Raw genomic sequence first — 19,120 nt, forward strand, 5'->3', positions numbered from 1 at the left:
GGTTAAATCACTGCCTCAGACTTATCTAGAATGCTTGTAAAAATACAGATTCCTGGGTTCTACATAAACCTACAAAGAATCAGCATAAAAAGAGCATGTCCTAGAATGTGCATTTTAACAGGCTTTCGAGGTTATGCTGATGCATACTAAAGTATAAAAACCAGTAATTCAAAGGACCTAAAATTAAAGATAATACCACCCAGCAATCCCACTACTGGGCATATACCCTGAGAAAACCGTAATTCAAAAAGAGTCATGTACCACAATGTTCATTGCAGCACTATTTACAATAGCCAGGACATAGAAGCAACCTAAGTGTCCATCAACAGATGAATGGATAAAGAAGATGTGGCACATATATACAATGGAATATTACTCAGCCATAGGAAGAAATGAAATTGAGTTATTTATAGTGAGGTGGATGGACCCAGAGTCAGTCATAGAGAGTGAAGTAAGTCAGAAAGAGAAAAACAAACACCATATGCTAACACATATATGTGGAATCTAAAAAAAAAAAAAGGTTCTGAAGAACCTAGGGGCAGGACAGGAATAAAGACACAGATGTAGAGAATGGACTTGAGGACACAGGGAGGGGAAGGGGAAGCTGGGACGAAGTGAGAGAGTGGCATGGACATATATACACTACCAAATGTAAAATAGATAGCTAGTGGGAAGCAGCCACATAGCACAGGGAGATCAGCTCGGTGCTTTGTGACCACCTACAGGGGTGGGATAGGGAGGGTGGGAGGCAGATGCAAGAGGGAGTCGGATATGGGGATATGTGTATACGTATAGCTGATTCACTTTGTTATACAGCAGTAACTAACACAACATTGTAAAGCAATTATAATCCAATAAACATGTTAAAAAAAGATAATTGATGAAGGAATGACACAAATAGGGTAAAGATAATTGATGAAGGAATGACACAAATAGGGTAATAAGATCTTACTGTCGAATAAACTGAGCCAGAATAAAAAATAAACTTATTAATGAAAAGCCAAGAAAATACTTTTTAACAAGTGAGAATTCCACAATGAGCCCCGCTACACTATGACATTCTTTATAAGGTAGATTTGGGAATCGCTTTTACTTGAGGTATTGAACAGGATACACATCTATTCATGAAATATATATATATATATATATATATAGAGAGAGAGAGAGAGAGAGAGAGAGAGAGAGGGAGAGGGAGACTGCTTTTTACATTAAATATACATATATTAATGTATATGTATGTGTATGCATGTGTGTAAGCATATACACATACTCACACACATAGAGACAGCCTAGAAAGCAGTAAGTATGTTAATACTGAAATGGCACACTGGCTATTCTCCAAGCAGCTTCAATTCTACTCCACTGCTTCTAAACAGGGAAAAACCCATACATTTTTTTTCTCTTTTAACATATAATTTGATTTCCCATTATAGAGGAGCAGGAAATGAAAAGGCAAAATGATCATGTCAATACATCTTGACCAGAGTCAAGGAATAGTGCCTCCCTGGCTTCTCGACTATAAACCCTCTAAGGACAGAGACCACATCTTACATGTCACGGAACCCTCCATCATAAGGTCAAACAGCACAGCATGTGAATAAATGCTGAAGATCAGGACTGCATCCCAAGAAGCTGGGATTGACCTTGGGGTTACAATCTACAACGGGGGCTCCCAAACTTGCCACACCACCAGAGTGTATGATTCCATTGGTCTAGGGTAGGGCCCAAGATTTGGCATTTCTAACAAATGGCCAGGTGACATTAATGCTGACTGTCTAGGGTCTATACTTTGAGAATCACAGATCTAGGGAAAAGTTCTCAGGATTTTGCTATATATATATGGTTCCCAGAAAAGAGAAGTAACTGAGATATGGTCAACAAAAACAACAGAGGGAATGTGGAAACCTAGTTCTAGCTCGATGACAAAATAAATATACAGCTGATACATACACACACACACACACACACACACACACACACACACACACACACACACACACCACTGAACATCACGTGACTCACCTAGAAGATGAAGGGTCTGGTATACATGAAGATTGAAAATTCAAAGGCTTTTTATATAGATCAGAGAAAACATAAGCGTCTACTATGAACACTTAAATATATAATCTTCCCTGAAGTTATTATCCTCAAATCAGTGTATATTGCCCAGATCACAATGGTTAAACTATACAATTTTTTTAAACATCTTTATTGGAGTATAATTGCTTTAAAATGGTGTGTTACTTTCTGCTTTATAACAAACTGAATCAGCTATACATATACATATATCCCCATATCCGACTCCCTCTTGCATCTGCCTCCCACCCTCCCTATCCCACCCCTGTAGGTGGTCACAAAGCACCGAGCTGATCTCCCTGTGCTATGTGGCTGCTTCCCACTAGCTATCTATTTTACATTTGGTAGTGTATATATGTCCATGCCACTCTCTCACTTCGTCCCAGCTTCCCCTTCCCCTCCCTGTGTCCTCAAGTCCATTCTCTACATCTGTGTCTTTATTCCTGTCCTGCCCCTAGGTTCTTCAGAACCTTTTTTTTTTTTTTTAGATTCCACATATATGTGTTAGCATATGGTGTTTGTTTTTCTCTTTCTGACTTACTCCACTCTGTATGACAGTCTCTAGGTCCATCCACCTTACTACAAATAACTCAATTTCGTTTCTTTGTATAGCTGAGTAATATTCCATTGTATATATGTGCCACATCTTCTTTATCCATTCATCTGTCGATGGACACTTAGGCTGCTTCCATGTCCCGGCTATTGTAAATAGAGCTGCAATGAACAGTGTGGTACGTGACTCTTCTTGAATTATGGTTTCCTCAGGGTAGGAGCAACAAAAAGCCAAGCAACTTCGTAATTGGATTATATTAATCATTTAGTCAAGCAGTTTTTGACCAAGAATCAGAAACCCAAGGAGTACATTTATTGCTTTAGTCTGCACTCACTGAAGGCGTTTATTACTGTACTACAGCTTTGTGGTAGTCCATTATTCTCCTTTTCCTTTTTGGCTCTTCAAAAACTTGAATACTTAAGCTCGTACATGATCTTGTGTTTTGCTATCCTTTTTATTGTAAAATGCAAATATTTTAAGGGATATTTTGACTCTAAATATGATAAAAGAATTTCTCACCTAAAAAAAAACTATATAATTTTTAATCCAAAATGAAGAACATACAGCATGCAAACAAACCAGTAAATAAAAAAGATGCTCAGACTAAACACAGCAAACCATCTAAACATAGACCTACAGGGAAGTAACTGTTCTGCAATATTCTACACACAAACCGCAAATTCAAGTATCTGTAAATATGTCAAGGGCAGCAGTATCAGCATCATCTGACAGTAAGAAGAGCAAAATCTCTGGCGACACCAAAACCTACTGAATAAGAACCTTCATCTTATCAGGGTCCCTATGTGATTTATGAGCACGTTAAAGTTTAAGAGCACTGACATGTCACTGAGATTTTATCATTAATTCTTTACTACTATGGGTAAAATGACATAACAGTTCCTAAAAAATCTATTTCTGACATACAAACAGACCAAAAGAGAAATCGAGGAATTATTTTACATGAGAAGACACACTGAAGCATTATTTTCAAACAAAAACTTCCATTTAAAATAATTTATGACTATGATAGACTGTGCAATTAAAGTGTAACAAACATCACCTAGTTCAAATCCCTAGCTTAAAGCAGAGTAAACTGATGCTAACATGTTCAAGTCAAATAGTTGTCAGTGGCACAATGGAGACTGAAATCCAACTCTATTGACTCCAGTGACAAAATGCCCTTTCCAATGGAAAAAAAATTTGTAATTACATTTTTCCTGGAGCAAACATATAGTTAATATAAAGCAGTAGAAGTATAACTTTGAAAGGATAAACAAAATGATGTATCTGTGAAACATATTGAAGGAAATCCAGCAAAAATATATCATAGTAGTTAATATGTGTTTTATTCTTTCCAGTAAAAAAAAAAGACCTTAAAAAACTGAGTAGAAAGGAGAAGAACCAGAAAGTGTCCTTCTTAATCTGAGTGTTACTATTTTCAAAGAATGACACCACATATTATTTAAGTGGCAGCATATGTTTGATGAATCAATCTGGAAAACTGATTTCAGAAATATTAAAAATTTGGCTTTGCTACCTAAGTTTTACTATCCAGCAATAAACAGAACTTTTTCACGTAAGGCTAATTTTTGCACTTTTCAACACAGAAGCAGAAACAGCCGTATTCAACGTAAGTATTTTGTAAGCGACTGTAGGAAAATTAAACCCTTCTGTCTTACCATCAAAGAAGCTCTTGGCTCTTAGATAACTGACACTGAGCCTAAGAACTGAAAGTTTGTCCAGCTTATTAACAACATCTTGTGGAAAAGGCAGCAGGCTGGCCAAACGGTCCAATTCCGTATTAAGTCGGTCTCTATGCCGCTTTGAAGGATTCGACTTGATTCCTTCAGCTGGGACTGGCTTGACACTAAAAAACAAACAAAATTCCATAGAATACATTAAAATCTATAAAGAAAAAATTCTGGTCACATTATAACATCTCAACTATTTTTCTAACAAAACAAACATCTAAAATCTACTTCAAGTTTACATAAATCCTTTCAAAATGCTCCCTTCATATCTTAATTAAGAAAAACAAGGGAATGGGTAAACTCCTTCATAATGTTTTATTAAAAACGTATGAACCCATCACAGGAAAATGCTGAGTACCTCTTATATACCTCATACATTTGTGGTACATGATTCCCAATTAACAAATCTATTAGGCGTTTTTCCCCTTCAAACACATCTATTGTTAGGGGGAAGAAAGAAATCTGCAGTAAGTTATGTGAAAATTATGCCTCCTTTGCTATCTTCCACAAAAATCATCTTAGCATCATTTATGTTGCAAATAAACAGGAGCGACCCTAAATAAAAAGCTGTTCTTCATCATCCTCAGCTTCCTATATTTAACACTTTCCTGTCAGTGACAACGTCTCAAAGCCATTGTGGCATCTCCACAGGGTCCTCCAGCCATCTAATGGGGTCCTCCGATATTAAGGCGAGAAAAACTTTGACTTTAGTTATTGATATTTGTCGATTGTGACAAATATTAGAGGTTAACTGTTTACTAGCAATTGCCCGCAAATTTTACTTTTATGACTGGCCAGTAATCCTTCTTAATCATTAGCCATCATAGTTTGCATCTCAATTAGAAAATCCAATGAAATCCCAACATTTAGCATGATTTTCATCTGAGAAAAATGATACTTATGGTTAGAAGTAGAACTTGAGTTCAGAAATGAGAAACTGAACTTCACACAAAAGCCTTAGCCAGGATTTCATAACAGAAATTCATCAAAGTGGATTTACAGATCATCAGACACCTAATGTTGAAATATAAAAAGAGAAGATATCAAAAAACCAAACAGGGGCTTCCCTGGTGGCGCAGTGGTTGAGAGTCTCCCTGCCAATGCAGTGGACACGGGTTCGAGCCCTGGTCTGGGAGGATCCCACCTGCCACGAAGCAACTGGGCCCGTGAACCACAATTACTGAGCCTGCGCGTCTGGAGACTGTGCTCCGCAACAAGCGAGGCAGCGATAGTGAGAGGCCCGTGCACCGCGATGAAGAGTGGCCCCCACTTGTCACAACTAGAGAAAGCCCTCGCACAGAAACGGAGACCCAATGCACCCATAAATAAATAAATTAATTAATTAAAAAAAAAAAAAAAAGTAATTTTTAGATCATGTCTCTGTACCCCACCATTTGCCAGAAAAATAAAGAATTAGCCGGAGCATTCTTATGATGAAGACTTTTTTCCTCCAGTTTTACTGAGAAGACAAAGACATTTTTGGTAATTCAAATTAATTTCATCTGAAAGAGTGGAAATTGGCTTGAGTATAATGCTGTTAATTTGATTCAATCAAAACATTTCTCGACAACATGTTTTCAATGTTATATGAACATGAAGAAGTAATACTTTATGCAAAAAGATAACAGAAAGTAATATGAAAACTTAACAGGCTTTTTTCAATGTCCCTACCCAGTAATTTCTTCAGAACTTGTCTATTTCTATTTTTTTCTATTACAGTTCATGTTATTTCTACAAAAAATAAGAGTAAGAAACTGATAAAGTGGCATATATACAAGATAAGTCAGTAGATACTTCCTCTAGACTATGCGTGTAACTACATACTTAACAGAAATTGGTGACTATTTCTCTAGCTATTTTCCCTGGTCACGTGTATAATCAAATTCAAGTCACACCTAATTACTGCATCTCTCCAATTAATCAACTGAATCTCAACTTTTACCTATAATGCATGTCTACCTCATTGAATAACTGTCTACTGACTAATCACCTGTTAAAGCAAATATTTATTTGCACCTATGTCCTGGGTGGTCCAGGAAAACATTCTTCTCCTATATACTCAAAAAGTGTGACGGGAGCTGAGTTCAGCGAGCAACTGCTTGAAAAAAGATTTTTATAGAAAAGGTGGTATCTGAGGTACATCTTGAAAGGTGAACAGGATTTCAGAAGGCGGCATAACTGAGGAAAGGTGAACTGTGAGAGGGCCTATCTGTGAAGCACAGGGTAAAGAGAGAGAAGGGGAAGCTGATTAGGGCCGCCTTCCTTCAGTAAACAGTGACCACCCACCACACGTGCCAAGCACACAACACTGAGCAGTGAACCAGCTTCAAAGCGCTGCTCAATTAGATCACTTTACTGTAGAGTCTTCCCTGACCTACTCCCACTGGATTCCTCCCAGGTGACTACTGTACTTTATGCATCTTATGTAAATGCCTTAAGCACCATTCCATTAAGGAATATTCTGTGCAGACAGCATTTCCCGTAATTGAAAATAAAATCTAGTCGTGCACTCTTGGTAGCTTTCCAGTAATGATTATAAAACACTGGGGAGAAGACAGTAACACAAACATTGAAGCAAGACAAGCTGCTAGGACACAGAAACAAATAACAATAAAAGTAGGATAAAGAGGTTTAGAGGTGTTCCTCCATGTGATATTGCTGCCTGTCTTGCGCTGGCTTTTTGCAGTAGTCAACCCTGCACTAGATGAGACTTTCTATACACAATGCAAAACTGTCCACAGCTCTAATGTATTATTATGCACATTATGGAATATTTAGCTTGAGACTGAATTTCCTAAGTCAAGTGTTATGCAACCTATATTGCATATACTTGTTTGTTCTCTTATTACAATATCAGCTTAATCATTTTGTATCTCCAGTGCCTAGCATAGTACTTGACACGGAGTGGACTCTCAATTAATGGCTGCTGATCAGAAGTGTCCAGAAAGGAAATGATTGCAGCCTGACCACAGGGAGTGATAGTGGGACGATAACAAGTAAGGCCTGGCTTGAGATTTTTAAACACAGCACTTTGTACCTACCACAAAGCTCCGTACCGAGCCAGACTCAAGTGTTCAGTCAACTAAACTGACGTGCTGACTTCCTAGGTATAGGAAGTAAGGGAGAGAAAAACGGTGAGTGAGGAGAGGTTGCAAATGACTGGGATTGGTAGCTTAGGATCACAACTGTATTTCCTAATGGAAAGTACGCCAAACGAAGAAAGAGGAGACTTGAGGACAGACCTCAATGATGCCAACATTTAGGTATAACGTTGAGGAAAGGGCCGCGGGCAAAGAGTATGGAGGAGGAATGATAAGGCAGATAGGAAAAGAACCCAGGCAGAATATTTTGGAGGTCACAGAACAAAGTCAAATGCACCAAGTTATTAAGGAAAGTCAGGGCTGAGAAGTACCCACTGGACTTGGCATTTCGAATCCACTGTTGTTAAAGCTGAAGTCATAGATTTGAGACACCTTTTCACCGATTTTATGAGAAAGATTCAGAACTATTTTGTGAAAATACTTCATACTTATCCACACCTATTAAAGATGCACCAAGTAATTAAAAAGAGAGTAATTCTACATCAATTACACCTGAGTTACGCTGGTACTTTTACTTTCGTATTGTCTTTAAACCTATGCCAAACATACTGCCAGCCATCTATTTAAACAAAAGTCTACATCTGAAATGTAAATAAGTGTCCCTGCAAGATTGGATTTGGGATATCTGGAATTCAGACACCTCCTGAAATAGGGAGACTGTAGATGTCGATCGGGGAAAGGAACAATTTATTATTTTTTTAAACCTTAACCTCAAAAATCTTGTCCCAACCTGTAAATCAAAATTGCTGTGAAAGCAAGACTTTAGCTGACTGCATGCCATGCTCCTGTTTTAGAAGCCCTGCATGCCATAAGTACTGGCAGTAACAAGCCCAATAGCATGTCCAGTGCCAGCTTGCATGCTCCCTTTAATACCTTTTTAATATCCCAGGCTAAAATGTCTCTTAGGCTCATCACTTGTGCTCAGGGTTTGAAACAAAGTTGAAAAACATAACAATCCAGTTTAATCATAAATTACTGTAATTGTAAATGTTTATATTTTTATGACATTTACCATAAAACCTCAAAATGACATGCAAAGACAAAGTTTCAGTAATCCTTAGATTAAGGTGGCATTTTCTAACGAAGATTACCTATCACAGTACTGAGTTTTTTGCCCTATCGGCTTCTTGCTGTGGGTGATTTAATCTACTCTCACTGCTTCAGTCTACTTACCAGTAACTTGTTTATTTCCAGCCCCTGTACCTGAATGTCCTCACATTCATATTTTTCAGAAGTTGGGCACCGCTTCTCTGCATCTATTATGGTATGACTCTCATTCCAACAGCTAGGAAATTGAAGTATTTCTCGATAAATCTCTCTACCATACCACGTACACCCCATTAAGCCCAACTCTTAAACCCATTCATTCTTCATTTCCTCCCCATGGCTTCAGCACATACTTATTTATCTCTGAATATAAATGCTGAATGTTTATCGTCATATATTGTATACTTAACGTGATATTGGAGAGGGGATCTGTGACACAAATTAAGTCAAATTTCACTGTTACTCGGAATACAGCTGGATATTTTACTCCCCTATGCGAAGCAAAAAAATGTCTACAAAACCTTCGGAGAATTCTGGCTGGCAGTTACTTGTAAGGAGTCTGAATTCTTCAGTCGCTCTCCTGCAGCCGCTCTACAATTGTGATGGGTTCTTCCCTTTCCCTCTTTTGCTATGCTTAAGGAGTGGTGATGAGGTACAAACGGCATATAATCTTTAGCACAAGACTTTAACAATGAAAACTGGTACATGAAATATGCCCTAGAAATCACTGTTACTTCCAAAATCCTGGAAAAAAATCATTAAGAATGTTCCCTTTTTCCTCTTCTTTTTAAAATATACACTTTTTTTCTTTGTATTTCCCTTGGAACCCACAGAGAATACATCACTAAAACATGAAAAATTTTAACTGGTGGCCAATTGTTAAATTAGTAAATATTCTCAAATACCTACTATGTATATGGTACTAGGAAGCTCTGGTTGCTATAAAGACAAATAAAAGGTAGACCTATCTTTACAGAGCTTGTCTTTCTTACTAGGAGGAGATACATTCTATAACAAGCCAAAAATCAAACATAATGTATTGCTCAATAATGTAGATGCCATAAAAGTGATGCTGGAGAGTTCAGGAAGGTAAGAGCTCACATACAGGTAGAGTAATGGGGGAAGGTTTCATGGAAATGTGGTTTCTACATCAGGTCTTAAAGATAGGTAAATCACTTCCAGTTTCATGATGGCAGAGTACATGGCTTTCTGCAACTACCCTTCTCTCTGGAAGATCATGCCAAACAAGGAAAACAGAGATAGAAACACAAAATCTGTCTTGGATAAACCTAAGACACAGCTAAACCCAGATATAAATAATATGAAGATGAAAATTAGGTAAAAAGTGAAATCAATGACAACGGAAAACAGAAAAGAAAATGTAATCATAGTATATTACTTAACTCGGCAATAAACAATACTTACAATTAAGGAATCACTGCATGTGAATTTAATCCAAAATTGTGATAAAATTATACTGGGAGGATGAGGAGAGATTAAATAGCACTAATAACCATAACTATCACAATAAAACATCAACAGATAATGCCTACTATGCTAAACTTAAGATAACATTATACACATTATTGACTTTTTCATGTGCATGTGTTATTTAAAACGAATACTTTTCAAAATAGTATTTCATTAAAAATAAGGTAAAAGAGCAAACTGAAAAACAACTGAAAAACATAAGACAAAGAAAATCAGTATGTAAAGGACATCTCAAGTAGAAAAATCTGCAAATGTACTCACTATTATTCCACACATACAATCCCAACATAGAAGTTCCATTATCTACCCCATTTTTTTTTGGCTTATGAAGTTGACAATTAATATTTTTAAAGCAAAAATGCAAGGACATAGGCGCTCCTACAGACTACCAATAGGAATGGAAATTTTTTGCAGAGTAATTTGACAGCATGTTTCAGAGCATAATATTTGGCTCAACCGTAAAAGTATATCATATCTTTGTACCCAAATTTCCACTTATAGGAATTTTTCCTAAGGAATGAACTAAAAATTTACATAGAAATTCACATATCTCAAGGGTATTCTCTGAAGTACTAGTTGAAATATTTAAAGATTGGAAATAACAGAATTTCCGCCTCAAAATAAATTACAGAGCTTTAACAGAAGGGAGTACCATGCAGCCACTGAAAACAATGTTTTAAAGGAGGGGAGGTAGCTAGCACATCAATGAAAATAGGAGGAAAAGACTCTAAGAAGAAAGGGCATGAATGCAAGTATGGAGTCAAGCAAGCACAAATCATGTATGGGCAAAGGGAAATAATTTATTCAGAGCACTATTTGAGAAGAAACAGTGAGCGTTAAGGAAACCCCTAGTATGTGGGTGTACCATATGCATCACTGAACTTACCTGGGCAGCACTGCGAAGTTGGAATGAACGTAAGCTTTGGAGCCAAAAGACCTGGAATCTGATATTAAAACTCATCCTTTCATTTACTACCTAACAATTTTGAATCTGAACCTCAGGTCCCTATCTGGAAAGCTGAAATAATAATACCTTTTCATACTACTATTACAAAAATGAAATAAAATGATGTCTGTAAAGCACTGTGCATGCTTATGTCACAATAAGTACTAACAAACAGTAGTTTTTTGTTATATAAAACCAGTATGCAAAAATATCAATTTTAAAAGAAGAGTGGAAGTAGAAAGGTACTGTTGTTAAAGATTTGCATGGTACTAATTTCTAAGTAAGTGTCTAAATTATATGCACCAATAAGCATGTACTGTGTAAGTTTTTTCACCAGTGGAGTAGCACATTTCATTACCCACAATTGAGAATGCAATCATATACTGCCTCTTACTGTTTCACAGGAGAATTGATTGCTCTGTGATAATGTAAGCTGAAATTATTTAAAAATAGAATCTATATTTCTGTTAGAAGTCTTTACAGCTTATAAAATACTCTTCTTCTGCTAATTTTAGTTGTGAGAGTGGCAATGTAGGTGTTGACTGCCTGCCTTATTGGTCAATCACTTGCCAAGACCTATACAAGTGAGAAAAGTAGACCTCATCTTTTAGTTTAGAGCTAGTGCTTTTTCAATTTTAGTTTAGAACTAGCGCTTTTTCAACTAGTGCTCACTGTTTCCTCTTTACACCATTTATTTGTATAAATGTTACCAATAACTAATCACTTTCACTTACTTATTTCATAGGTCCAATATTTGAGAGCCTTTATAGTCACTATGTATAAACTATCTGAACAAAGCTTATTTGAAAGAAAAACAACAGTGGAGAAACAATTATGTAACTAAAAATACCTATATTTTTATTTTAGAAGCTATTTAGGAAATTTTATCATAGTACGTTTATATCAAACATTTTCAGTGAAACATAATTTTATTCAACTAAGTAGGTATTGTATAAGTGAGGTTCATTAGGTTTAAATAGAATGAATAGCAATTTAGCAAACATAGCAAGGAAGACACTGCCTTTATACTAATGTTATTAGTGTGTTAACAAAGTAAAAAGGGTCAACTAAGGCTGAGAAGTTATTTCTAACTCTGACACTTCATGATGGCTGGCTTGATCACCACCACTACTGATATCATTTTTAAGTGTAGATTTCATTTACTCAACACCTATTATTTGCCAATATTCAGCACTAATTTTCTAAAAATATGGTAAATTGAAGTACCACTAAAATTTTTTTGTATTAATAGAACTTAAAAACTGAAAAAATACATCCAAAGTTATTATCATTAGGGGAAAAGAAACCCAGACTCTATTTAATTCAATAGTGTGCTTTTCACCTATCTTCATGCAGCAAAGTAATTAAAGAAATGTACAAAAAGCCTTTCCTCTCCAAAGAAAATAAAACAAGAAGAGGATTTAAGTAAAAACAAATTGTTTTTTCTTTCTTTCTTTCTTTTTTTTTTTTTTTGAGCAGGGTTATTTTAAGGAACACGTAAGGAAACAGTAGAACCTATTCCTAAGGGTATCTTTGAAAATTTCTTTAGGAACATGGATCAGATGCAAGGTTGCTTCATATCCTTTAATCTTCTAGCTTTCATTACTCCGAAAAGAAAAGAAACATTTACTGAGTGTCTACTATGTACAAGATACTTTAGCGGAATTAAATTTAACACGTTTAAAATATATTTCGTACTAAGATAATTTTCAACGTTGGACTTTGCCACTAGGGGGCGTTGATCCCGTTTAATAAATTCCATTGAAGATTGGAAGAGCTTCAGGTTAAAAGTATGTCACACATTTGGTTCCAAAATTTTATGGAATTGTATATTTAAATGGCCATCTTTTTAACAGTCCTATAATTATGCTACAACATATTTTCTCCTTAAGATACAATGGCTGACTTAAGGGGTCAAAGTTAAATAGATCTCAATAACATTTTCAGCTGAAACAAGATGAATTTTTCTGACAATGTGCCAACATATTATAGAGCCTATTAGCCACAAACTAGTAATTTAACTAAAAAAACACATTAAACTTAATATTGGGTTTATGGCCCCATTCTTAAAATGGACTTTGATTAACTGCATTTTAAGTTAACCATTTTTTCATTCTGGTAAAAACAATTTATAAACAATTTCATGTGATTCTGTAAATGCCAGCACTAGGCTTTTCTTATGGAGCAGTGACCTTTTAAGGCATTTATATGATTAAAAGCAACGCATGATGCTCAATAAAGATCTGATAAACATTTATACTAACTAAATAAAATAAGGGTGAATGTAGAAACGCTTTAGTTGTATTGTATTAGAGATTATTAAATACAAATATACTAACATCTTAGAAAGTATATTAAAATGCTAATATAAAATAATAAAAGGTACATCTTACGTAAATAAAATGTACAGTACTATGTTTAAAGGAAAAATCTTTAATAAAACATTAACGAGAAGCCAAAAATGTTAAACTTTATGATGAATAAAAATTAAAGCACTCTATTAAAGTCATCTAGGTCTTTCTGTAACACACTGACTGAAATGCAGTAACTTAAAAATCCATCAGGGGCATCTTCAGGTTATGTGACCATATACATAACACCTATGATAAAACTCTATTATATATAATGCCAAGTATACCAGTGTATTAATAAATACATAGAAGCGTTTGTGACGCCTCTCAATTTTAAATAACCACTAAGGACAAAGTCAAATTAGACAAATACATTTTTATATAAGAAACCACTCTATAAAACGCAAGTATTGAAAACCAATGTCAACAGAACTGCCAAGACAAAAACTGCTGATTCGGCAGTATTCCTAATGTCGGCCACACTGCAGGATAAGTCTTCCAAATTTTAATCAGTCTATTTATAGATGAATATCCTCTGTTAATGCCAAGTCTATATCTGAAGACCTATAATCACTGAAATTCTAAAAGGAAATTAAAACTCCAGAATAATTAAACTTTTAAACTGGTCTTCAATATTAATCTTAAACTGTTATTTTTCTGGTTTGGATTAGTGACCTAAATTAAGTTTTAAGCCAAATGCACACTTCTGATTTGTTCTGAGGAACTGTTTAATGTGTTCTGAAAGTTGTTTATGAAAGTTTGAAAAATGTGAAGTAAAATAACTCAGGGATAATAATTAGGAATAAACACATGAATACTGCCAATTCACAAAAGTAAATCTGTCTCAAGCACGGATTTTTCTTTTTTCTGAAAAAAAAGGATTTGCCATCTCACACAAATATCCCACCAAAACAAACAAACAAAAAATCTAAGTTTGTAATCTATCAGAACTGACTAAACTTGGAAGTAGAGGGAGAAGGGAATTAGAGAAAGATGCTAAGAATGAAAACGTCTGTTTCAATAATTCCAGCTCCAAATCATTTACAGACCCAAAGTGATAAGAAAGCTCCCCCAAAAGGTGACTGAAAATACAAATCCGTTACTGTATTCTGGCTACTACACTCACTCAAAACTGCTACCATCTCTATACATTGTACCGATGCGTTCACGCTGAGCGCTACAAAATTACTGCCAAATAAGTAGAGAGTGCAACAGAAAGCCAGTTGCACCGGACTAAAAAATACCTTCAGAAACACTCATTCCCTTTCCTGCAGACAGCACGTGTTTAGCTCCTAAAAGCATCTCCCCCCATCAGGAGTGAGAATGGTGACCGTCCTCTAACCTAACCGAGGAGGATATTAAATGTGAAAGGGGATTTCAAGACGGGCTTAGGTTAACTAATCCACCAGCCAGCCCCACAGGGCAGACCAGAGCTGTCAACAAATTAGGACCACAGCACAGTGAACAGTGCTATAAATGGGTGGGGGGTGGGAGTGCGAGGGTGCGCATGCCCTGGAGACTGGGGAACGGGGGGCACAATTTTTTAAATGCAATCTTTAAACACGGAAAAACCCAAGGCCTGGGTTTCTCGACCGGCCTCCAAATCGCGATTCCACGGACTGCGTGGGGAAGGGACCTAATCACCAGGCCGCGGGGATGTGGGCACGGGTGAGGCGGCCTCCGGCACCTGCGCGCCTGAGCGCCCACCCCCGCGCCGAGGACGCGCACCAGACACTCACGTTTTCTGCACCGGCTTCCGCCGCTTGCGACTGGCGTAGGTGATGTTGGCGCTGCTGCTGTTCATGGTGCCCGGCTGGCGGCGGCTTCTCCCCGGACGCGGGCGCGGACAGCCCGGTCCCCGGGACCCGGCGGCGACCGGGACGACGGCGGCGGCGGCGGCGGCGGCGGCGGCCGGCGCCGGGTTCCACGCAGCCGCGCCCGCTCCACCTGCACCCTCCCCGGGCGGTGGCAAAGACGCCGCACCCCAAGAGCCTTGGCTCCCGCAGCCCCGAGTCCAAGTGCGCCGCCCGGGCCTGGCGCCGGCGGTCGAGGGGTGGAGACCGGTGAGCCGGGCGACGCAGGTGCCGTCTATACGGGCGGAGGCGGCGCAGCGTTGCCCGCAGGTGAGGCGGCCCGAATGGAGGAGGAGCCTGGGCCGCCTGTTTGGAATCCCAGCCTGGGTCGCGCGCTCTGGCGCCGCGCCCCGTGACCGTCGCCGCGGCCCCTTGGGTAAAGGAGGCGACGCCGCGCTGCTCCCGGGGCTTCCTCGATCCCGGGTACTTCCCGCCTTTGGAGCTCGGACTCCGGCCGCCGCTTTCGGTGCCACCAGCTTCCGCTCGACCACGCGTCTGCCTCTGGTCTGAGCCGGTGGTCCCAGTAACGCTTTCGGAACCTAGCGTCGAGGGTACTCGACAGGCGCTGCCTCCCGCCGCCGCTTGCACCGGCTGAATGGCAGAAGCGCCCCCGACTCCTCTCTGGCCCCGCCCCGCCTCGTGGCCCCGCCTCTCGATGCCCCGCCCCCTAGGAGCCCCGCCCCATTCTACTTGACTCCGCCCTTCCTTACAGTTCCCTTGAGGGCCCCACCCTCTCGGCACGTGATGACGCAAGGCGTAATGACCCCCTCCCCCACCCCCGGTATCCATGTTCTTGAGGTCAAGGGAAGGAATCTGTGGACACATTTCCAGTCCAGAAAGACGTGTGACAACAAATTATGTGTAGCCAAACGCTTTGTAATTAGACAGTCTCAAGGATAGAAATGCCAAATAGTGAGCTTAAATTCACCTATGTAGGAGACAGTGATGCAGCTAATTTTGGGCTAAGAATTACAGTGAGCTGGCAGAAAACCAGTGGAACTATAAATTTTCCTCAAGAAGAAATCTTCAGGAGGCCACATCTGAGTTGAACTTGAAGGCTAGGCGTTTACTTGTCTTTTTGTTTGGGTTTGGTTTTTGTCTCCATACTAGACAGTATAGTATTTTTTCCCCAGCCAGAATAACTTTGTTAATCTATAGTCAGATTTCAGTAAGGTAGAAAGGAAGGAAGAAAGGCAGCAGGAGGCATTTGAGGATAAGTAGTCTGGTATGGCTGGAGAGAGGAGCTGGAAGTGAAATTCAGGAATTCTAGGATCAAATCATAAAGCTTTGATCAAGAGTCCAGATTTTATTCTGCAGTCAATGGAAACATTTTAAGGATCCACAGCAGGAAAATGACATTCTGGTGTCTTGGAAAAGTCACTCTGGAATGAAAGTGCAAACTAGATTACAGGAGAGCAAGACTGGATGCAGGGAGAGTAGTTAGGGACTTGTTGAAGTAGTCCAGGTAAAAGTCCAGGGAAGTGACAGTGGGATAGAGAAAAAAAAAAAGAAAGAATAGATAAGGAAATAGATGACGAGAGGAGTATGTTTTGCTTGTCAGGAGCAGAAGGGCAACCAGACTAAGATGTCTAGATGAAATCTCACACCATATCTATTCCTACATTTCAAAATGTCATCAAACCATTTCCACCTGGTGAGTTTGTTACCTCAAATTCAGAACATTGATAAATTGAACATCATTTTCTTTAGCTGAAACCTTGTTCTGTCTCTGGCTCAACCATTCTCCAATGAACCTATGAAACATCTTCAACTCCCCTACCACTTACATCTAAATATTCCAGCAAATACTATTAAATTTTGTGCTTAGCAACGTCCCTAATTCATCTTCCTCCACCTTATTCTTCAATAATAACACCGAGAGTGCCCAACTCAAATGCCATATCATTTGCGATTCCTATCCAAATATTGTGGATAATTACCCCCTCCACACATTAATTCAATTAAGAGATATTTTGAGGGTAATGCCTGTGTGCCATGATTGTTCTAGTACTGAGGAGACAATGGTGAACAAAAACAGAAAAGTACCATACTCTCAGGAAATACTGTAATGGAGAAGTACACGATTCAGTATGGTCTTCTAGTAGAGAAATTTGGCCTAGTCATTGAGACAAAGATAAGCGTTTGCAAAATCATGACAGTTGAGTTGAGGTCTGAAGGATAAAGTCTTAGGAGAAAAGAGGGGAAGGGCATTCCAAGCCAATGAAATAGTACAAGCAACATCCGTTTAGTGGGAAGGAGCCTGGTAAGTAGTATGATGGACTAAAACAAGTTCAGGATGAGCAGGGGAGAAGGGCACAAATGATCAAATTTGTGTTTCAAAATATCACCATATCTGCAGAGTGTAGAACAGATAAAAGAGGGAGGAGCAGAAAGGAATGGAAATGATACTCCTTAGGAAACCATTAGCAGTAGCCCAGCCAAGGGATGACAATTACTGATACAAGGGTGGAGGTGATAGTGTAGATGGAAAAAAAGTGAATAGGTTCCACAGAATTTGAGGAGGTCTTGAAAGATGGAAAGGATGAATATATGACAGTGACAGAAGAGGGTGTGTCAAAAACACAATAATAGCTTTTTGGACTATGTATCAGGCTATGTAATAATGGCATGTGCTGGTGGGAAATTATTAATTTAGCTTGGATCTTTTATGTTTGAGGTACCTTTGAGACATCAAAGGTGTCAAGTAGGCCGTAGGATATATAGGTTTGTAACTCAAAGATGTGTGAGCTGGAGAATATCTCAGAAATCATCTGCATTTAAGTGACAAAGAAGAGATTATGAAGGTTGTGGGGTGCAAATATATGCTAGAAAAGGAGGACTGGGCACCAAAAAACTTCAGTATGTAATATCTAATTGCTGGATAGAAGATTATGGTGCTGTAAAACTGAAAAAGACTTGCTAGAATGGTAACAAGAAAATAAGGAGACTTTTGTCATGGAGGACAAAGTGGAAAAATGTCAGAGTGGTTCACAGTATTGAATGCTGTTGAGAGGTTCAAATAAGATGAGAACTGGAAATGTCCTTTTTGGCTTCTCAAAATGGGGTAATTTGTAACTTTAGTGAACACCGTTGGTGGACTAATGGACCTACAAATCACACGGAAGTGGGAACAGAATTGAATTGGAGATGAGGAGGTGACATTGGCAAACACAGACAATTGTTTTTTTAAAAAAGTTTGTGAAACTGAGAGACCTAGGATGGCAGCTAGGGGGAGTAAAGGGTTAAATTGGGATTTTTTCTTTTTCTTTTTTTTTTTAAGTGGGTGGTACTTAAGCAGATGAGAGAGAGGTGAGAGAGAGATTGAAATTGACTGCGTAAAAATGACAAAGAACATTAAGAAGAAGAACTGATACTAAAAATAGTAAAGGCAGGAGGGAAAGAGTGCCAAAGCATAAAGGGGGAGTTAGGATAACTGTAGTTTTGATAATAACAGAAACAGCCCCTCTAGTGCTTTACTCTTCGAAGTGGTCCACAGCTTCTCATGAGAGTTATGAGAAATGCAGAATCTCTGGGTGTCCTTACTGACTCAGAATCTGAATTTAATAAGATCGCCCAGGTGATTCAAAGGTACATAAAGTTCGAGGAACATTACTCTATAAGCTGGGGGACAGAAGAGTGGTGGGTGAGATAGAGAAGGCTGATAATTTTGGATCAGAAAGATAAAGAAGGTGTGATGAGGAGGTAGCATGACCTACAAAGGGACAGGTGTGTTTTGTGGGTGATGGTTTTTGTTTTATTTTAATTTTACAAGACTGTAAGGTAAAAGTGATCCAGGATATGGCAATGGGGAACTAGGTGGACATCAACACTATATCCTGTATATGTGATGAAAGAAAATAATTAGGCACCATTTGGGAACTGATAGCCTTGGGGAGAGCTAGATTTTAGTTTAAGGCAAAAGGTGGAACGAGTTCCCAAAGAAGACAGTGC

General features: G+C 38.5%; 1 protein-coding gene across 1 annotated transcript in view; it reads right to left on the minus strand.

Annotated features, from left to right (window-relative positions):
• Positions 1–15,220, minus strand: part of AHR (aryl hydrocarbon receptor) — a 48,762-nt gene extending 33,542 nt beyond the window's left edge. The window contains exons 1-2 of the mRNA XM_067746222.1: positions 15,056–15,220; positions 4,309–4,496 (exon numbers count right to left, since the gene is read on the minus strand). Of these exons, the coding sequence (XP_067602323.1) occupies positions 4,309–4,496; positions 15,056–15,120 (253 nt within the window). The 5' untranslated portion in view covers positions 15,121–15,220. The remainder of the gene's footprint in view (positions 1–4,308; positions 4,497–15,055) is intronic.
• Positions 15,221–19,120: the final 3,900 nt, after the last annotated feature.

The sequence above is a fragment of the Pseudorca crassidens genome, chromosome 8 (genome assembly GCF_039906515.1).
Source record: "Pseudorca crassidens isolate mPseCra1 chromosome 8, mPseCra1.hap1, whole genome shotgun sequence".
Classification (NCBI taxonomy): domain Eukaryota; kingdom Metazoa; phylum Chordata; class Mammalia; order Artiodactyla; family Delphinidae; genus Pseudorca; species Pseudorca crassidens.